Source organism: Nanorana parkeri, unplaced genomic scaffold (genome assembly GCF_000935625.1).
Source record: "Nanorana parkeri isolate BGI_ZX_2015 unplaced genomic scaffold, ASM93562v1 scaffold288, whole genome shotgun sequence".
Taxonomy (NCBI): Eukaryota; Metazoa; Chordata; class Amphibia; order Anura; family Dicroglossidae; genus Nanorana; species Nanorana parkeri.
This window is the reverse complement of record NW_017306556.1, coordinates 29,401-52,480: the sequence shown is the minus strand read 5'-3', so window position 1 is coordinate 52,480 and position 23,080 is coordinate 29,401. Positions and strand designations below refer to the sequence as shown.

Below are 23,080 nucleotides of genomic sequence, written 5' to 3'. Positions count from 1 at the left end.
GAGCCATCTGTGTCTTGCTATCCAGCAGCAATAAGGCGTTAACCCTCTCAAGTGGAGAGGAGTGGTAGTTTTCAATCAACCACTGTCCATGCTGTCCAACCACTGTCCATGCCGACGCTGTGTAAAGTATTGACTTTTGAATCAATCAAGTGTGGACATACAAAATAACTACATTATCCTCCCTTTCTTTACAAATACTCCTATGAGTCCATGAAAGTGATATTCAGATGGACGTTATTTGGATATCACCATTTAAAAGTAACCTGAAAATAATTATACAATAACAGCCAGCAAATATACATAGAGAATTCCTCTAGGTGGTCGATATGGCGTCCTGCGGGCATGTATGCAAGTGTGTGGGTGGAAGTGGCAACGTTGTCAATTCTTTTTAACGGTGTTTTGGGAGATGGCGCAATATATGTGCTATAACATTGTTAATAAATGTTTTTTTCTTTATAAGAATCTCTGGTCAAGAAGTAACTTCTTTACTTTGTGTACCTTGCACAGGCTTTTTTCTTTCTGGGCTTCAAATGTTAACTGTTCCAGTTCAATCCCATTAAACTGCAGCATATTTTATCAATGCTTTCCTTTAATTTAAGCTTCTCACAACACAATGAAACAAACATATAGGTTTGTATTATATAAAAATTATGAAAATAAAATGTATGTAAATTAATTTGTAGTTAGAAGGTTTATTTCAGTGAAATAACTAAAGATGTTACTAAAGTCAATGTTCTTTGAGCCAGTTTTGGACCAGTAGATAGAAATTAAACACAGAACTCCTGTACTGTATGAACTGATAACTATTTTCTGATATTTAAGCAACTCTTTCACAACAGTTAGCTGGCTACTCCATGGTAATTGTAAACATAGAATTTTGGTATTGTGTATCTTATAGAGTAAGTTGTATTAGAGGGCGCAAGTACAAAATGCATTGTCTCTATATACTAATTCCCAATTGCGGCTTTTGTATGTATGTTTTTCTGGAGTCTATGTAAACTAATATACACCGATCAACCATAACATTATGACTATTGAGAGGTGAAGTGAATAACATTGATTATCTCATTATAATGGCAGCTGGAAGTGGGTGGGATATATTAGGCAGCAAGTGAACATTTTGTCCCTTTAAATTGATGTGTTGGAAGCAGAAAAAATGGGCAATAAGAAGAATTTCAAGTGATTTTGACAAGGGCCAGATTGTGATGGCTAGATGACTGGGTCAGAGCAACTCCAAAACTGCAGTTCCCGGTCTGCAGTTGTCAGGACCTAAAGTAGTCCAAGGAAGAAGAACTGGTGAAGTAGGGTCATGGGTGGCCAAGGCACAATGATACACGTGGGTAGCAAAGGTTGGCCCATGCAATCCAATCCAATAGAAGAGCTACTGTAGCTCAAACTGCTGAAAAAGTTAATGCTGATTCCAAAAGAAAGGTACCTGAACACACAGTGCATCACAGTTTGTTGCATATGGGGCTGCGTAGCTACAGACTGGTCAGGGTGCCCATGCTGTTCCATGTCCACCACTAAAAGTGCCTATAATGGGCACGTGACCATCAGAACTGGTCCATGGAGCAATGGAAGAAGGTGGCCTAGTCCGATGAATCGCATTTTCTTTTACATCATATGGTTGGCCTGATGTGTACATGTTCTGCTGGGAAAGCTTGAGTCCTGCTATTCATGTGGATGTTACTTTGACATATACCTCCTATCTAAACATTGTTGCTGGCCAAGTACACCCCTTCATGGAAAAGGTTTTCCCTGTTGGAATTGGTTTCTTTCAACAGGATAATGTATCTTGCCACACTGCAAACATGGTTCTAGAACGATTTGAGGAACACAACCAGTTGGATGTATTGACTTGGCCTCCAAATTCTCCAGATCTCAATCCAAACGAGCATCTGTGGGATGTGCTGGAAAAACAAGTCTAATCCATGGAGCCTTCACCTCGCAACCTACAGGACTTAAAGGATCTGCTACCGATGACTTGGTGCCAGATACCACAGCATACCTTCAGAGGTCTAGTGGAGTCCATGCCTCATTGGGTCAGGGCTATTTTGGCATAAACAGAGGGACCTACTTAGTATTAGGTGGGTGGTCATAATGTTATGGCTGATCAGTGTATATGACTATATTGCCCAAAAAATGTAAAAAGTAATTGACGCTCAAACAGTTGTATGTTCTGTTAAGCACATTATGAGTATTACTATTATTTATAAAGGGACACATAATCACATTATGTGATCATTCACATTAGAACAGGATCCCAGCTTTCTTGTTGGATCTTTATTTTATGTGTAGAAGTGAACCAAGGGAAGTGGGAGCGGAACCATGGTGGACTTGAACATTGCCAAGAAGTAAGCAAGGGCAATTTAAACACTACAGTTGCCAAGACTTATAAAAACCTTGTGGTGACTCAGCCTACTAGTCTCCTACATCTGAAATATCCCTTTTGACCTAGTGTACCCTTTTAGTGAGCCACAAAATATGTATTATACATAGTTTAATCTTACTAACAATAAGGTGCAGCTAATATTTCACCTATAGCATTATTACAACATAAGAAGTACTTGACCTTCTTTTGACCTTGCCACATGTTGGGAATGTGCAGAAAGGTCTTTCCCATTTACTTTGCAAAATGTTTTATGCACATTATTTATTAATAGGCATGTGTAAAAAATACATGCTGCTTTCACTTACACTGCATGGTAATAAACTTTTGAACTCACAATACCTAGAAACAGGCGTCATTTATTGAAACAAGTAACTTTGTTAATCTATCATTTGCCTTCTTATTTCCCTTCAAACTAGAAATGCCAAAAATAAATATCACACATTCATGCAAAACACTAAAATCGCTTATTTAGCTGGAAACAATGTAATGCTTTTACTTTTTCAAATGTATTTAATTTTGAAGAACTAAATATTCTATCGTTATCCTAATCCTTTTTACATCTTTAAAGGCCAATATTTTCATTATGGAAAACATCATCCTTTTTTTTTTTCAAAACTGCATTCACTTTTTTTTGTGGTCATCCTCTGAAACATATTTTATGGGCTCTACAGCAGTTTAGATATTGGTAATTGCATTCTCAATGGTGTACATGAGTACTCTGGCTGGCAGCATTGTTTATAGATGTTTTTCATTAACATTTATTAACTTCCTTAAGTCCTTTTCATTGCCTTCCGGTTCTTTTGATGGAATGTTTTATTGTGTGCTTGGCAAACTTACGGTTGTATGGCCACTGGACAGCTGAACCTTCTGTTTTGTTTATGGACTAATCATCTTCTTGACAGTCATTTCATGAATATTTAGCTGTATACACATTGTTGCATGAAGGGTTATTATTATTATTATACAGGATTTATATAGCGCAAACAGTTTGTGCAGAGCTTTACAATATAAGGAATACATTATAATTACAATAGAATTCAAGACAAGATGGTAAGGAGGGCCCTGCCCTACTTTATAATTCCCCGGTGGCTAGATTGCAGGTTAATAAGGATGTTTGATCTCCCTTTAGCATATATAGGGGGACTAGACAGGGTTGTCCCCTCTCACCTATCCTGTTTGCTCTGGCGATTGAACCATTGGCGGCCATGATAAGGGAATCCGCTTCATTATGTGGTCTGTCGGTACGTCTATCCCTGCATGCGGATGATAGTCTGATTTACTTGTCTGACCCCAATGGTTCCTTGGCTCACTTACTTCAATTTCTGGAGAAATTCCGGTACTATTTGGGCTTTGAAGTTAATTGGGACAAGTCTGCTCTGTTTACCTTGGATGATAACACGTCAGTGCATGTCCACCCCACGTCCTCACTGAAAGTGGCTCATGAATTTAACTATTTAGGAGTTAAGGTTCACCTCCCTGTCTCCTCTTATATTGAGAAAAATGTAGTTCCCATGATCGAATCCCTTCGATTAAAAACGAAACAGTGGAAAGATTTACCCTTGGATATTATGGGAAGGGTCAATATTATTAAGATGTTTTTTTTTCCTAAACTTGTATATATTATGACTAGCTCTACGTGTTACAGCCCACTGAGATATTTCCGTAAAATAGATTCTCTTAGTACTAAATTTTTATGGCGGGGACGTACTCCTTGTGTGGCTCTGGAGGTGTTAAAGGAGAACTATGGGGTTAAGGCTTTTCCCCATAGTTCTCCTTAGGGTAACGGGAGGACACAAACTAGCGTCCTCCCATCATCTGAGACGCCGCAGTATAACGCGAGCTGCTGCTCGCGGTATACTGAGACGCCGCAGCTGAAGCGGATCCCGACAATTGTGCCGGGATCCACCCAGCTGCGTGACTGACAGCTGGCTCTGCCTATCTAGAGGCAGAGCCAGCTGTACCCGCCCCCTCCCCCGTCCGTTCCGCCAGTCAGCGCTGGCGGATCGGAGCGGGGAGGGGGGAATTCAGCCCCTCCCCTGTCCGGGCAGAGAGCCGTGACAGGATCGAGAGGTGAGCGAACGCCGGTATGTGTTCGTTCACCTCCCGATCTACTGAGCCGACCTGTGACAGTCTCATTGTCACAGGTCGGCTAGAACTATGAGGTGAGTGAAAAGCACTCACCTCATAGTTCTCCTTTAAAGCTTCTGTATTCTCTTGCAGGTTTAGCCTTCCCCAATTTCCATGTGTACCATTGGCCACCCAGTTGGTAGGGATCCACGATTGGCTACTCCCTCATGTGGGAAACGCCTGTACAGCGACTGAGGCTGCCATACTTCTTTTGAATCCCTCCACAATGTTATCTATAGGGGGGTTACTAGCTTACGTTCAGGTACTGCTCTTATTTCTGTGATGCTTCGTATCCTTAAATATGTCATTAGTTGGCTGTCTGTGGATGTTTGGTTCAACTCCCCATACTCATCTCTGTGGGGTAATCCTTCCTTTCCGGAGCTGCAGTGCTTGCCATTGGCTGCCTTCTGGTCCTCGAAATGAATCAAATCCCTCTCTCATCTATTTAGGTATGGAGTAATGATTACTTTTTCGCAACTCAGAGTTACAGTTTTCTCCTGCCGCTTTTTTGGCGTATTTTCAAATGTTTTATGCAGTTCAAGCCCAATTTGGGTTGAATACTCTTGTTCCAATCCAGTCTCCTCTAGAAAAAAATGTACTTAGAGATATCTCCATTAACCTGGAATCAACTTATTATGGCCACTAGATCTTCCAGATTTGATAAATGTAAACAGAAATGGCAGGCACTTATCCCGGACCTTGATGTTATAAGCGCTATAAGCGCTGTAGTCAGAGAGCAGATTTTTTTTTCACTCCTTTTGGTCTTGCCTGCATATCCGTGCCTTTTGGTCTGAAGTCACTTTTTTATGGAGACTGGTTTGGGTCTCCCCAATATATGCAATCCCACTTTTTGCCTATAGGTCTTTTCATGAACTGATGTAGGATTCTGGGGCCCAGACTCTAATCCGTTTACTCTTGTTCTACACCGGTAAAGCCATTCTTCTGGTGTGGGGTAGCCCAGAGTTGCTGGAAACGTTTGGTCGATTAATCCTTGCCTTTTTATAAGTTTACCTATGAACAGCGAGATAATCCGCAGCACTTTGATCATATCTGGGGACCATGGTTATCCTCCACTGCTACAACAGTTGATCCTACCTGATTGTACTTTGTAATTTAGAATAATATCTGGGAGTTCTTGTTTTCCTTGAGGATTCTATTAAGTACACTGTAGGTAGATGCTAAATTTTGTATTTCTGTACTGAGACTGTAACTTCATTATTTTTTAACTGTATTTTTTGTATATATATGTTGGAAGGCTAATAGGTTAGCCTGAATTTGTGGGAGGGGGTCTGCGCCTCCTTACCCCACTTAAGCAGCGCCGATCCATCTGCTGGGGACGGGAGGTCTTCCGAGCAACTATATATATATATATATATTTAAAAAATGTTTTGTTTTTGCTTATGTGTCACTGGGTATGTTGACCTGGTTTTCCCTTTCTAATGGGATTTTGTTTTGTGAAAATTTGATAAAATAATAAAAAGCATCTTTAAAAAAATTGTTTGAGAATGTGAGAGTTCAGTTGTTAGTTTGAGGTGGGATAGGCTTCCCTAAAAAGATGAGTATCAAGGGATTGCCTAAAGGCAGTAAGAGTGGGAGATAGTCGGACAGGTTTGGGTAAAGAGTTCCAAGCAGGAGGTCTTTTGAAGAGCGGAGGGGACGGTTAGGGTAATACTTTGAGACAAGGTTTGAGATATAGCCGGGGGCAGAGTTGTGGATGGCTTTGTAAGTGGTTGTTAATATTTAGAATTTTATCCTTTAGGCTATTGGAAGCCAGTGGAGGGATTGGCAGAGGGAGGTTGCAGACACTGAGCGGTTGGTTAGGTGGATGAGTCTAGCAGTAGCATTCAATAAAATTAATTTCTGCCTGGTGTTAGACTTGTATGCAAAGTAATATTAAGAATAAACTTGGTATTGTGACCGGTTCCACAGTTCATAGCTGGTTAAAGTGAAAAAAAGTCACATATTCATCACATTCACAATGATATAACTTTCCACCCATATCTAAATTCAATATCACATGGTTTAAGCAGTGCTGTAAACAGTGACACTTAACTTGTATCTTCATCACCAGTTGTACCGTTTGGCTGTTTCTAACCTGATTCACTAGTTGTGTAAGAACAAGTGTCATCATGAGGTTACCTTTTCCTGTGTATGAACATCTGCCGTTGCTAAGCTTGTATAGGACCAGGACCCTACTTTAGCTTTTTCAGTATGCGTTACCCCACTTGGTTTGCTGTAGTTCCTATGCTTTTCTTTCTCGATATTCTTTCACCTAGAACATATAAATATGTGTATTATTTATGGGAAACATTTTGGCAGACCAGGTTTTTGGATGCTTTAGGGTTTTGTAGAATCATTTGTGATAACAGTTTTTACTTCTTATCTTCTAGATAAAATGCGATCAGTACTGGCCAAGCAGAGGAACAGAAACATATGGCCTTATTCAAGTGACTCTATTGGACACTGTTGAGCTTGCTACTTACTGTGTCAGAACATTTGCTCTGTACAAGGTATTGTATTGGGTATTAAATAATGGTTAGAAAAGTCATTGGAGTTACCTTACTAAACTAGTCCAAGCTGTTTAGTTATCAAGTATATGCACTTGTTATTAAGTAAATATTAGCTTGGCTTTGTAAATAAGGTGAAGCTATGATCACTATGGAAACCTAATCATGTGAAAAATGGGATTTTTTCTTAGATATGATTGGATGATTGAAGTAAACACAGCTTCATGGTATTCTTAAAGCTAAATGAACATTCACTTTGAGATGTGAGCATTGACTTTGCTAGAAACACGGTAATTAGCTGCTCCTCATAACTGCAGCTAATGTATCTATTTCTGTCTAACAAACACTGATGCTATAACATGTGTTAGAGTACTCTGTGCTGAAAGATCTGCTGGTGGCAGCTCTACTACACAGATCAGGATCTGATTGTCAAACTGACTCTAGAAAGGGAAGGGCCTATAGGACATATGGGTCCTTAACTGTTTAAATTAAACAGAGATTTCCTGTTCTAAAAGCTTTGAGTAAATCACACTGTTACTGTGTAAACTGGCTAACAAAGGTAAAAACCCATTTAAAGGGTAGAAAAAGCTGCCATGATTGAAGTGAACATCTCATCTTAGTTAAGTAAGCATGCACTCTAAAAGATGAGCTTCACTTTGCTAAGTAAATAGTGAGTACACCAAGGTAATTTACATGAGATGAAAATGGTAAGCAGAACATTGTTAAATTTTTGCATACCCATACCTTCCTGCCTTAATGACAATAAGCGAATCAACCAGATGCAAAAAAAACAGCTCTTTTATTTTATAGTGACCTAACTACTCAGTATTATTCCCATTATGAATGTTTGACCTATTTATGCTCATGAAGCAATGACTAAACTACCAGTTACAAAGCCCTGCCCCCTGCCTGTTGCTGAGCTCCGTCTAATGACTTCACCTTTCCCTATATACGAAGTAAAGAGTACGGTGATACATATTAGAGAGAAGGTAAACCAAGGAGATGGTTGGGGTCAAGAGAAGGGGTGAGAACCTAATTTTGTATGGCCTCTAAGAACATGTCACTTGAAGTAACATTCCTCCTTTCCTTACCAGAAGGAACTCAGCTGGCAAACTTTTACTGGTCAAAACTACAGCTTTTACGTTAATTTACCAGAACACTTGTATCAAGTATCTAGACATTTTCTCTGCTTTATTTAAAAAAGATATGCTAATATAATCAAACACAATATTATTTCCTCCAAAAGTTAACAAAGTGCCCATTTAAATTGTCTTCCTCCTTGTTATGTCTTTAGCAGCAATTCAATCAGTTAAGAAAAATGTACCGCAATCGGAAAATAAAGACGGAAAATATTTAAATAATTTTGAGTTTTATAGCTTCCTGAAGTACTAATGCAGGAAATAATGGTGCATTTTGAATAATTGCCTCCTGAAAAGCCTATAATTATAGAATTGATGGACCTGTTTCTAGTGACATAGAGGTATAACATGCAATCCATACAGCACAGGCCATTTTTTCAAGATGTCATAAAATATATGAAAAATTGTAATAACGCTTAAAAGACCCTGACAACCAGCAGGCATTGTATAGCTGTGTCAAATGGCTGCCGCACTTTCATTCTCTAACAATAACATGTCATGCTTACTGTCAGTCCTCCAAAAAACATTGCTCGTTGTACTGATATGCTTATGGGAAATCATTGTTCTGAAGCCAGGTTCTCTGTTTGACAGAATGGATCAAGTGAAAAGCGAGAAGTCAGACAGTTTCAGTTTACAGCTTGGCCAGATCATGGCGTACCAGAACACCCAACACCTTTCCTAGCATTCCTGAGAAGAGTGAAAACATGTAATCCTCCAGATGCAGGACCGATGGCTGTCCATTGCAGGTATGAACCACTTTAAAATTGTCATTCAATGGAGAATCAATGGAGAATTAGGATTTTATACTAATGGATGTGTGCTGTTATGTTTACAGTGTAACTTCAGCTGCCATGGAGATTAAAAGCAATTCTGTTCAGCTGAACGATTTACATCACAAGGATTTCTGCAAAATCTTTTTGCTGATTTCTACCATTCTCTGTTCTGAAGAGATTGCTTTTTTCCTATTGTGCCACTTGTAAAACTGAAACTCCCAGTGATTGGCGGAGGGCTACGGTAGTCCCAATATTCAAAAAGGGGGCTAGGTGCCAACTAGTGTGTGGGTGGAGGGTGTATCAGCCTTCAATATAACTACCTAAAAAAATTCTTATAAAGGTTGTGGCATGTTCACCCGGTGTGGCTGAAACTCAAAAACTATTTCACCAAAAATGATCTTAATATTACAGGGTGGCTGTAATAATGTGTTGACAATGTGGAATAAGTAAGAGTTAAAATTTGTGTTATGGATTTTTTGCCACTTTTGCCCCATTGGGGAAACTTATTTCAATTCCTGCCCTCTAGAAACAGCAGGGAGTGAGAGGAAAGCTCTCCAAAATGAGGAATATGTTCCTTTAGACAGTTGTATAGTGTAATCTTCCACACCTATTTCTGTTTTAGTTACAGCTTAAAATTTTGGATTTTCCATATCTTTCTGTCCCAGTGACAATGGTCACAACAAAACAAATAAAGGGAGAGAATCACACAGCGTGGACAGGCAGCTATATAAACAGGAGACCTAGACCCAAGTTATACAAAACTGAAAAAAAAACAAACAATCTTGGCTTTAGATAACATGCAAAGGGAATAGCTGTTCACCTGTGTCCACATTTGGTTTTTGCATGGGCTGAATGGAAAAATAATGTGCTTGTAGCAGGTAAATAAATGTCATTTGGAGCGGGATGCAGACAGTGACATCTGTGCCCCCTTGGTGCAGTTACCTTGTCCACCACTAAATATATGAGGATGTTCAATAATTTCTAGTTACAGGAGAAAAGAATGATAGTCAAACTCGGTAGTCTGGTAGTTTATAATGTTGAAAATCCAGTGACGAATATACAATGCTGTAGGCTTGCAATTTAAACTTCAGATCAAGCTAGTCACTAAAATGCATTACCAAATACCCCAAAAGAGTGTAAATGAAATACATGACATTGTTGTTTGCTCTCCTGCAATTATAGTAATTAGGAAGTGTAGATCTTTCACATGGCAAACCATAGGTGACAGTAAACATAATTCCTTTTCAGAAACTTTAGATCAAGCATGTCAAATGTGAATGTAACAGTGGTCCGAACAGAGTGGGATACATCTTCATAGAGACATGTTTACTGATGGCCATACCATCATAAATTCAAATAAATAAAAACAATTTGGTAAATACCATGATAGTACCTAAAGCAACTTACAACATTTTATCTTACGTTAAATATTTATTACAGATTAAAGGGTTTTTACAGCTTATTCTATGTTGCTTTCAGACAACCCAAAATATATCCAATCTGCCACTTTGTATTGTATATGTTTTAAGGGAAGGAAGTTGTGTACAGAATAAGTTGAATTACATACCAGGCACACATTTGTATTGTTATCAGCAGTGTTGAAGGTGCTCTTTCTATACCTTGGCATAAGCTATTTTGAGACTATGAAGTCATACACATGGACCGATAATACTGATTTACTATCTTGTATTTGAAGGATAAGATCATGATCAATTAAGTTTCTTTCCTACTAACTTCTCAGAATAAATGTAAAAGAGATGTGGCCATCCTCCCAACCAACCTACTCAGTTACACAGAATGGAAAAAAGTAAAAACTTTTGTTGTAAGAGAACTATCTAGGCACAATGTCTGTGCTAAACACAAATATTCACATATACAAAAGCTGCTAGCATATATAAGTAATCTATACTTCCATTCTTTCATAATCTACACTCATAAATATTAATATGCAGCGCTGGAAACAATCACATAAACCAATAATTAATCTAACAAAACATACTCACAAGGAGGTAAAAGAAAAAGAAGTGGGTCCCATATATTGAGAGTTTATGACCGAATCTTATTTATAGGTAAGGTTCAAGAAAGAAGGTGAGCAGTGTATATTTGTATATAATGAAGAGGAACACAGAGCATGGAGGTGGGAATGGTTTAACCGGATTTTGCAAGGTGGATTGAAGGTTAACCCTGTTCAAAGGGGATCATTGAAGGCACCATTTGCTCTTTATTAGAGACACTTGATGGACACATATTGCCTGATACAAATTGTATGTAGCAGGCACGGGAAGAGGCTATGTTTGCATATACAGAGAGATACATGTTTTAGTCTAGACACTTTATTGGAAAGGTTTTGAATGAAGATTGATGGCTGATTATGTTTTTTTAGATACATTATTTGTTTAAGTGATTATTTGTAGTGCTGCATATTATTACTTATTTTTGTTGTAAGAGACACACAACTAAGTAAAAGCTAAAAAGGTTTTCCAAAAGCAAACCGGTTATTGCCAATACAGAGTATTTGTACTCGCCCAAATGCTCCAATACTTACCCCCAATACCGGAACTTCCAGTCAGATGGAGATTTCCTCTGACCGACAGTGCCGCTAGGGAATATGGAGCCGGCTTCCCGTCCAATCAGGAAGCCAGGCGGCGGGTAGCCCGCTCCATGCTGTTTGGCCGGCTCAATGCTGATTGGCCAGAAAGCCGGCTCCATGCTAGCGGAAGTACCGGTATTGGCACTCGGTATTGGCGAGTACCGAAAGATAAATATCGTTAGTCGTACTCAATACCGAAAAAACGGTATCAGTGCATCCCTACTTTTAAGTCTTTTAGTCTTGGACAGTCTAAATGCATTTCAGATTTAGGCATACACATGTAAATATATATATGATTCAGTTGCTTGTCACCCTTGCTGAAATTTGGGTCACATAAAATGCAATTTGCCATATCTATGCATCCTGAAAATACTGTAGCATTCTTTTGGATGTATAGGCTATTGACTATAAAAAGCCAAACAAACCAATAGCCTTCTGAGAACATCACTGCAGGGAGTGAGAAGCAGGTGAAATGTACTTTAGTATTGACTTTAGTACTTCTGCTGTGTATTTTGTGGATGTATTGTCCCACAGGGCCTGAACCTACAGTGGTCAGTGAGGGCTTGTTTTAAAACGAATTTACTTTTTGTCAAGAATATGTAAATACTTTGTCTTTAACCCCTGGTCACAATTTCAGTTTAAACTGGAACGCCAGTCAGTTTAAAAAACCCCCACCCTTTTAGTAAAATTATATAGTCATTAAAGGAGAACTATGAGATGACTGATTTCCACTCACCTCATAGTTCTAGCCGACCTGTGACAATGAGACTGTCACAGGTCGGCTTAGTAGATCGGGAGGTGAGCGAACACATACCGGATTCGCTCACCTCTCGATCCTGTCACAGCTCTCTGCCGTGACAGGGGGAGGGGCTGGATTTCCCTCTCCCCGCTCCGATCTGCCAGCGCTGACTGGCGGAATGGACGGGGGAGGGGGCGGCCTCTAGATAGGCAGAGCCAGCTGTCACTCACGCAGCTGGGCGGATCTCGACGTCCATGTCGGGATCCGCTCCGGCTGCGGCGTCTCAGTATACCGCGAGCTGTTGCTCGCGGTATACTGAGCTTAGGGTAACGGTAGGACGCTTGTTTGTGTCCTCCCGTTACCCTAAGGAGAACTATGGTGAAAAACACTGACCCCCATAGTTCTCATTTAAAATAATCTATACAGTTTGTAAAAATATATTATGCTGTCTTTATATTAGCTGCTTGAAAACCCCTGTACAAAAGCACCCACACTAAGGGTAATGGATTCAGCACTCTGATCCTTCCATGGCTTTATTGCATTGCACTGTGCTGTGAGTCTAGGATTGGGGACATGCATACAGGAGGTGAGGGCACAGGGATGAACATCAGTATGCAGCTGATTAAACATTGTCCAAGCAGAGGTTTGGGGATGAAAAGTGACAGAAAACTGAACCGAAATTAAGCAGCTACTTTTCCCTATAGTCACCCATCAGATACCAGATAGGACACATAGGCTGAAATGCGATTTATATTCTGACTTTATGATTTTGCCTGGAGTTCTGCTTTAAGAACCGGTCTTGGCTGATGAATGATGTACCCTTTGCAATCCTCCAGCATCTGTTTTCACTTCCCTTGTACTGTTTTATTATATGTAGACTAAGCTATTTCATCTACATAAATTCATGTAATGAGTTATTTTATTTGTGGGCACACACTGCATCAGCGGGTCTTTGTTTACTTATAGTGCGTTCTGATAAGACAGAAGTAAGTGAATGTCGTAGAGTTTTGTGTGCTAGCGATTCTGTTATATCAAAGCCAGCAGCTGTCTATAATGAATTCTGAGTGAGCATTACTGGTAAAGAAAAGAATTTGACCATCTGCAGGAAATGTAAAAATGTTTTTATAACCCAATAATGGGGATCTGGACGGGTAAAGCTGAGCTTTTCCAGCTGTACTTATATCCCTTACACATATATTCAGTGTAGATACAATATCCGGAAACTTGTCATGCTCAGCTGGGATTGAAAATATTTGGGTAGCAACCAAAATCAAGTCATTACGTTAATCAAAAATAATCATCATGCAATTTTTCAGCTATATTAAATTGCATAAACACAACACCACTTAAGATTTGGTAACCAAGTTAAAAGCAGCTGGTGGATATTGCGATCCTTAAAAATACTGAAAGTAATAATCCAAATAAGCAAAAAGTTATTTTAAAAATCACTTTCCCTCAGTGGCCTACAGACAGACCTATGTTAGCAGTGGGCTGGGATGCTCTTTAAAATGAAATAAATAAGCTGAGCATTCCCAGGTTACTCTAGCAGTAAATGCACCACAGGGGAAAACCCTATTGCAAGTGTGGAGGAAGTATACATCTCACTGACAGCAAGACTCCAACGAAACGTTTGTGATTTATGAGTTATGGGACTCAAAGGATATTATGAAGCTAGTTGTGGAAGTTTATTGGATAAATAAAACGAGAATTATCGAGTTTGCCACATGCAATGAGCAAAAAGTACACAGACCTGTTACTAAGCCAGGGCTAGCAACATTATTATGTATGTTGTGTATCTAGGTCATCTTACCAGTTTGTCTTTGCACACTTAACTAATTTACTGAAGGGGAAGAAAGAAAGCTTAGAATATCCTCTAGCTCAATAATATATAAGAATAGACACATTTATCCAACCTCCCACCACATAGGAAGACATATAAAATATTTATATTTATCTTAGCTCTCTTTTCTTTGGCAACTTTTGTTCTTGAGACATAGCCATAACTCGATATTCTATTCCTGTATTCCATCTTTACATGTTACTCACTATCTCAGGGAATCCAGAGATTTACTGCCCTAGGAGCTTCTTTCTGCTATTCTTCTGGCAACATAACTGTTCGCATGCTTCATTTGATCCTGAAGATGTTTCTCACCATGTGATATTGCCTAGAGTTCTTTTTTTTATAGATCAAGCTTCTGTGTCACAAGACTAGAATAGTAATTCTATGCACTAAACCATTTCTAGTAACCACCAACCCAAGTTTGCTATTTCAGCAACGCACACACTTCCCACAAAATAAACTTCTGCTATACAACACACATCTTATTCCTTCTTTCAGCATTGTATTCCTGAATGTCACACAGCAGGCTCTGGTGCTTCAGTGACTCTATTCAAGTGTTTTGTAGTTTTCTTTCTTGTTCGCAAATAGAGCTGGGAATAAAATGTATGAGAGTGTGCAGTCACTGAAATCCTTTTTATTTTACTTGCTTTATATCTGCACTTTACTTTTGTGTAAATGTGCATCTTTTAGTCTTTGGCAAGAAACATCAAGCCTGTTGGGTAGGGACAGGATCAGCGAATGGGGGATACAGGCAGTCCTCTTGTACCGAGTCCCTTTGAGTCTGCAGGGGGGTCTGGGCCCAGCAATGCTCACACAGACACTGTGTAGTCATGTACAGGGGCTCTGGTTATTGAACAGTGCATAACTATAGCTAGAGAATGACAAGAAGATGGCTCATCCAGCAAGCAGGTCCCTCAGGAATTGTAGTATGAGTGCCCGCATGCCTCATGAAGCAGCTCTTCCTGAATATCATAATATGCAGCATGTACTGCGGTCCAGGGCATCCCCAGACGAACAGCATTAGGTGTAATGTTTGCCCCCTTCTGCCCAAGCTGCATGCACAGTCTGGGCAGTGACTGAGCTAGTACTCTGCACAGGGCAAATGCATCGCTAGGTCCCCCCAGTGTGACACTATGATCAACAATCGATAGCAGAAGGTACAGGGAGAGAAGGGGGCAGGATTGCTGAAAATCTAAGTCATCTCCTGTAAAGGTTCATTTGCTGTTGGGGCAGTGTGCCGGTATTACATAGGGTAGGCACTCCTGGGGACAGATGTAACCACAGTATCAGCTACCTGAGTTTACCTTGCATGAGTCTGCCTTATTCTGCCTCTTTTCATGTCTGAATTACATGTATAGGTTAGGTGTTAATGGGGATATCAGCAGGGTCTGATAACTGAATATACTCTTTTTAATCATACAGGCAAAAGGCTTACTGTTTTATCCACATATCCATCAAATATGTTGCTATAGAGAAATAAATAGTCCCAAAATATAGTGGCATATACACGTTATGTGGTTTACCAGAAGGGCCCTGTCAGGTTGGCTGTACGGGGCCCTATGATTCCTAATATCGGTCCTTGACTTTTGCAAACAGCAATTGAAAAGAAAACAGTTTCATTAACTTTCTTCAACTAAACTTTACATTAAAGAACCTAAATATTTTTTTTAATGTTTTTTTTTGCAAAAGGGAAGCTTTGGTCAGCCTAGAATCTTTTTGGACTGCACTAATCTATTTTCACCTGCATTTTAACATAATTTGCTTTAAACTGACTAATTATACATGGAATAATGCACCCTCTTCTGTAAATTATAAGGACTCAGCAAGGAGTTCAGTGTTCATATAAATGCATGGGGCTGCAGGCCAAATGTATTTCTAAGGTCACTAAACACCGAATTGACTCTTAATATCCTTAGGGGATGTTATTCCTTCTAACAGACCAAAAATCACCTTATGCAAACTGACAGATGAACACAGACTGATAGATACTGGGGCACAGCCACCCCTGGGATAATTTTAAAGTGAAATAATGTGGGTGGTACAAAAAAACCTGTCCTGCTTAGATGATTGCACAGCGCAGGCAGAGAATCTACTATGGCTGGGTACTCAGGGTTAGTGTTTTAGGTGGTGAGCACACGGTACCAACACAGGAGATTGATCAGCAGGTAGTTTTTTAAGGCAGTCAGTTGGGCACCTCTTATAGTGTTCCATAGCTAACAGCTGCTCATAACCACTTGTGATCCACTAACTTGCCCCATTTTTAACAGAAATGGTTAACCGTTTTCAAGCAATTAGAAAGCAGTTAACTGCTAATTTCCTATTTTTTCCTGTTTTGTCAGCATTTGGCAGACTCTCTGTGACCTCCTACTATATGCTTTTTAAATGCCAGGAAAGTGCTACAGTTGCCTGTTAAGCAGTGGTACTAACCTTTAATCAGTTCTTAAAGTCAGTACTCTGAAATATATTGTTTGGATTGTGTAAGGCCAAAAGTACAAGACTGACAGGATTTAAACTACAGTTAGAGTTTTAAATCTAAACACATTATTATACTGTAACTGAAATAACAATTATTCAGTAACTTAGTTTTGTACATTTTTATTTTGCCTTAAGATAAGAAAAAACATTGTACTGCTTGATAAAATATCACTTCTATTGACATGCTACAATAGTGTCCAAATGTGTTTTTCTTGATGATAATGAGAAAACACCTAGCTTTTAAGAAAATGTAATATATCTTCTACAGAATGAAATATTTCTATGCATACCAGACCTTAGTGAGACAACTTATTCATAATTATTACCATGTGAAGCAACAGTAATTTGAAACTACAATCCCTGTGGTTTTCCCTCCTAATGATCAGATAACAGCGACTAATGCCATTTGTGGGTTACCCCGGCAAAAGTGTAAATGTCATACTGGTATGTCACATCTTATTATGTGAGATCTCCTTGAAGCCATTAGCAAAGGTATCTGTTAGCATTTTTATGGCTGTACCTAGCAGTCTTAATTATGACACTGACTTGTGTGAATTCATATTAAAGCACTCCGAGGATCTGCACTTAATTAAGATGCTATTCTTTTTGTGCTCCATTTATGGTTTGATTAGTCTCTTTAGTCGGCAAGTAAAACAAAGTAGTATTTAGCTTTGAAACTTCTAGTAAGAATTAAAAGTCATTTCTATATGTATTTCTGTCCGATTAACAAATTCTTGGCCATATGTTTTATGAAGATCTAATAGATAATTAATGCCCAAGGCAGGCTGAGAGTATTGTAATAGCCCATTACCTACGCAGTCTTTGTCAAGTTACTACTGAAATAACAATGCTTTTCTTCCCTTTGCATGTGCAAATTAGGATTGTTTATTATAATACGATGCATAGTTTATATGGACTCTGTAGAGTTATTTACAAAGACATTTGGCTTGTATTCAAACTATTTTGGGATCTGCTGTCTAGAGCAGTATTATTCAACATAATCTAGTTAAAAGCCAAAAAATGTGTGCTTGCTTATTAAAAAAAATGAAGTGTAAAGAGCAGTGAGCATATGAAAAGCTTTCTAACCGCGGGTAACCAACTGTAAAGCATCTGTTAACTGAAATGTAATTGGTTTCTATGGGTTACTGCACTTTGCACTGCCTTTTTGGATACGGCAGTTAAAACACTAGAATGTGAAAATATGTCCTTGTTGACCATCGTAGCAAATCTATTTCTACCTTTCCATATTACATACTGCACAAGAAACAAGAACAATGCTTTGCTCTTAAAGGTGGCTGTAGACATTATTTTCATATTTACTAAAGGAGTTATGAATCTTCACTTAGGAAATGTAGCTGTGCTCAACTTTAATACCCAGTCATGTGCAGATTAAATGATCAGTAATTTGCTTTTCACATGATTGCATTTTTCAGTGAAGATTCTCAATTTCTTTAGTCTGAAATTAGAGTCAGGTGTACATTTATGTTCCAACCAGTGAACACTAGAGTATTTTTGCAGTCAGTTTTTTTGTGTGTTGTGACGTGAGCATGAACATTCACCGTTGCATTGCCTGCATATACTTGTATATACACTGGACATACATCTACATTTCCAGCCTTATTTTTAACATAAAAATAGTAATCATCAATAAAAATCCAGGTGGGGTCAACTGATTATTTCAACAACAATGATTTGTTAGGATTGTGTGCTGTAATCTGAAGGCCTACTTAACCTCCTGCCGTCCGCCCGTTAACAAAAAACGGACGGACGGCGGACTCGCATCAGCGGGTTGCCGTCTCCAGACGGCATTTTTTTTAAAAAATAAAAGTCACAAATAAAACAATTAAAACACAATTCTGTAAATTTGCATTAATATATTAAAAAATAAAACCCGCAGTGGTGATTAAATAGCACAAAAAGAAAGCTCTATCTGTCCCCAAAAAAGGGTATAAAATTTATTTCAGTACAGCGCTGCATGACGGAATAAATGTCAGTCAAAGTACCGCAGCGCTGAACACTGAAAAATGTCCTGGGCAGGAAGGGGGTTTAACACCCCGGACTTGAAGTGGTTAATGGTCGTTGTTTTGATTGTACACCAAGACACATTCTGCTTTAATGCTGTTTTATTCTGTCTTAAATGCCTTTTATCACCAATATCATTTTTTTGTCTTATTTCTAGCGCTGGAGTGGGAAGAACGGGCTGCTTCATCGTAATAGATGCCATGCTGGAGAGGATACGACATGAAAAAACTGTAGATATTTATGGTCATGTAACTTTAATGAGAGCTCAGAGAAATTACATGGTTCAAACAGAGGACCAATATATCTTTATCCATGATGCACTGCTAGAGGCAGTGACTTGTGGAAATACCGAAGTGCCAGCTAGAAACTTGTATGCATATATTCAGAAGCTGACACAGATAGAGTCCGGAGAGAACGTCACAGGGATGGAGTTAGAATTTAAGGTAAGTTTGCATGACTTGAAATTAGCTTGCTGACAGCCTGCAGACAAACAAAAAAACATTCCACATGGCAAGGGAGTTTTATTTATTAGATAGATGAATGTTAGTTTTATGGCTAGTTTATGCTTCTGCATTTTGATATATTTAACAAATATAAGCCGTTGTATTTTTATTTATATCCATTTTATAGAAATTACTCTCCACTCGGGCACTCCTTGGACAGTCCTTTTTTTAATGACATCCTTATTGAACATTTTCTTACTTCTACATACATTCTAGCACATGTATATTTTTAGGTTGGATGCTAGCATTATAAAATCTCACACTGCCCAGTTTTGCCAAGGCTGAAGGTTTTTTTTATTTAAATGGCAGCTCCTTCTTTTTTCCCCACTGCATTTGACTCCAAACTGCATGCCTGAGCACTGCTGGTTGCTAGGAAGTTATGGTGTTCTTAATGAGGCATGTGCCGAGTAAGGCAATTATTTTCTGTGAACATGCTGTTTGGAATACAGGAAACCATAAGCACATGTCCTGGGATTGGTGATGCCACTGATGTAGAGTCTTTTCTGAAACACCATGTAGTGGCCTTTTTGGGTTGCAAGCTGCATCACCAAAGTCATTCACCTAGAAACATTAACCCCTAAGGCACATGTGTCAAACTCAAGGCCCAGGGGCCGAATCCGGCACACCAGGCCATTTCCTAGACTTCTACTTTCAGATCTAGGTATTAAGTTATTACTAAAACCAGTGATAATCGAATGCAGAGACAATTATGATAAAGCTTAGATACATTTATAAAGTCTTACAGGCCTTTGAGGGCAAAGTCTTTGAGGGCAACCATAATGTTGATGCGGCCCTCGATTAAATTGAGTTTGTCACCCCTGCCCTAAGGCCTTTTAGAAGCATTTGAAATATAGCGCCACAGTACCCACACCAACAATACAAAATCTGAGGTTCAAACTCTTCACCACTGTATTTATTTGTTTTTTGAATTTTGGCTATACACTTTAACCAGTATGTAAAACATTTTGGGTGAAAGTCAGATGTTTAAATCTATTGTTTCTATTTTTTTCAACAGCGCCTCGCTAGTTCTAAAGCTCACACGTCGCGATTTATCAGTGCCAATCTTCCGTGTAATAAATTTAAAAATCGCCTTGTTAATATTATGCCATATGAGTCCACAAGGGTATGTCTTCAGCCAATTCGTGGGGTGGAGGGCTCGGACTATATCAATGCAAGTTTTATTGATGGATACAGGTAAATATAAATACTGCACAAGCTGTGTCATTGACCATTAGCTGAAATGTTTTCATAATACTACAATGAAATTCAACATGTACATTTTTACTGCTTAAGTAAACGTTACTCTCTTTCAAGTGCTGTTGGTATTCGAATAAATGTTGCCAGTACTGTAGCAATATGTGTAACCAAATTGCATTTGTGGTAGAGAAATAATATATACTTGAATACCTAGGTAGATTTTAAAATGTTTCTATAGACACCCAAGGAGAAAGCTGTTACATAATTAAAGGAGATCTGTCATGTGAGAAATCCAAAGAATTTGATTGTTGTCCTCCCTGTGAAAAAGCTATTTACCTATTATGCTGAGAGACCCTCAATATACTTATTAAGCATTTTAGCCAAATCCGCGCTTAATTTTTAAATTTTTTTTATAGAAACAGCTTAAAACATCACTAATACACATACTGCAAAAGACCCTGAGCCCATACCTGAGGATATTTCTCTCTTTTCTACTTGTTAACTTGTTAAAAGTAAAATGTCTGGCATGCTTCTAAAATAGATGCAGTACTCCTCTTGACAGACTGCAAGCAGACATGACATGATTCCCATACTAGTTAATCAGAATGGTTAACCAAGATACAGAGTACACCTAGATCAATGCAATATCTTGGGTCAACCCTGTCCAATGAGCATCTCATAATTCTGGTGTGTTAATAGTTGAAGATTGTTGTCTTTTTTTTAGGGCACAACACAATGCATATTTTTTCCATGCAGCTTGGATCTGTGTAGAATCGTTTAATTCAGGAATTCAAACAAGCAGGATTCATGAATTGTATGATTCGCTGCAGAATGGACAAGTTTGTGTGCTTGTACTTGGGTGAATAAAAAACAGTGATTCACTAGTCTGTCTTATTGTGAACCAATTCACTCATCAGCAATAGGGACTTAAAGTTGATCAGATCTCACAAGGGTTAGAAACTAAAATCCATCTGCACCAACACATTTCGAGGTACCTAGGCAAATAACATTCACAGAGTCAAGCAGATAGTAACCCCCCCCCACTCCCACTACTCTTAATTTAAGTACATTCCTCCTGTCCCCTGTGGTGCAGTTTATTCCCACTGTCTTCCTCCTGCTACAGAATGCCAATGGAGATAAAGCTGGTTATACATGGTTAGACATTCTGTTTTATTTTAATATTTGATTTTGGAATTAATGGAGTTTCTTTTACTGTTTTATCCTGCTTTTTGTTTTTCCCCCCCCCACTAAGGTTTATATCGATTATCAATTTGACCCCCATCAACTATTAGAAAATCAAACAAATGTTATGAACACAATTTTTTTCCAATGAAATTATACACACATTAGGAAGGAGGGCGATGAGCTGTGATGGGGGGCTGTGTTTGTGTAGAAGTTCATGCTGCCATGTTTCTGCTGAACTACATCTTCTATGGAATATTCAGTCACTGCATGGAAACTGCCCAGTGAATTTGTTTTGGTTCATTCCTTCTGGATAATTGGGCAAAAGGAACAAATACAGATGCAGATACTTGGGAGACACACGCAGTAATGTCTGAGTATAAAAATTGTGTAGCTTGCCTCTGTAGCACAGTATTGTGAACTTAGTGCTGCTGAGTTAACTGGATATTGGGTACAGTCTCATTTTTTTCTGGACTCCCTACAGCTCTAATAGCTACCCATGTTGTAGGTGAAATCCTTTCCAGATTTGGGTGGCCATTCCTTCATTTGTTGGATCAGTGCTCGCTGCTTAGGTCACTTGTTTCTGGCGCAAGGTTTTTTTAATTCTTATAAGGCCTAAAGATGCCAGCTGACATCATCCAGTCAGGATTCACTTCTATCCCTTGGCTCTCAGATATTTTATAGGAGATAATTAGAATGAAAAGTTTCTTTCATGTTTCACAAATAGTGATTTATTTCTGCAGCTACTAACATGGTTTGTTAGTTCCATACTAGCAAAATATGATTGATGTGCAGACAGTTATTAACATTTTTCAGCTAAGTGTTTTATGACATTTTTTAACAGTGTAAAACTGAGAATTGCTCCCATTACCAGTAAAAAGAATATGAGCGTGATAATATAAATCATAATATCAGCAATATAATTAGTGAAAATTTATGAATGCAGTATAGGAATATAATTTTGGAAAGTGTATATTAGGTTTATATAGAGACTGTAAGAAAACAGGTAAAAATCTGAGATGCATGATCTAGAAATTATCTATTACCTATTATCTAGGGAAAAAATAAATTGGAAAAACAAGTACCCTTTTGCTGGTGATGAATCGGTATTTAAAGCGAAGCTTCAGTATGTAGCAATAAATATATATTTATAACCCCTATATTTTGCATTCCGTGTAACTTTCTTATTTTAAAATGTACCTGAGGTTTTCTCCCTTAACGTTTGGGCAGAACTTTTGTTTTATATTTGGATACAGTGGTAAGGATTGAGACTAAGGCCTGGTTCACACCTGTACGTTTTGTACGCTCTACAAAACGCTCAAACATGAAAATCCCATTGTTTTCTATGGGTATGGTTCACACCTTGCCGTATTTCACCCCGTCTGAACGCGCTACAAAACGGCCTACGCCTGAAAAGGCACATGAGCTTATTTGCGGCGTTTTTGTCGCGCGTTTCCATTGGGATACAGCCAAGTAGCCCTCGGAAATGCGTGTGTGTCGCGCGTTTTTTTTACCCGCGAATCACGCTAAAAACGTGCGTCACAAAACGCGTGACAAACGCGCATATTCAATACGTCTAGGTGTGAACATAGCC

At 38.7% G+C, this 23,080-nt stretch overlaps 1 protein-coding gene across 18 annotated transcripts in view; it reads left to right on the top strand.

Moving 5' to 3' along the window:
* The window catches only part of PTPRD (protein tyrosine phosphatase, receptor type D), a 361,390-nt gene that overhangs the window by 316,808 nt on the left and 21,502 nt on the right, over positions 1 to 23,080 (top strand). For all 18 annotated transcript variants that reach the window (XM_018557538.1, XM_018557524.1, XM_018557525.1 and 15 more), the window contains 4 exons: positions 6,910 to 7,029; positions 8,757 to 8,911; positions 18,762 to 19,047; positions 20,123 to 20,301. In XM_018557538.1, the coding sequence (XP_018413040.1) occupies positions 6,910 to 7,029; positions 8,757 to 8,911; positions 18,762 to 19,047; positions 20,123 to 20,301 (740 nt within the window). The remainder of the gene's footprint in view (positions 1 to 6,909; positions 7,030 to 8,756; positions 8,912 to 18,761; positions 19,048 to 20,122; positions 20,302 to 23,080) is intronic.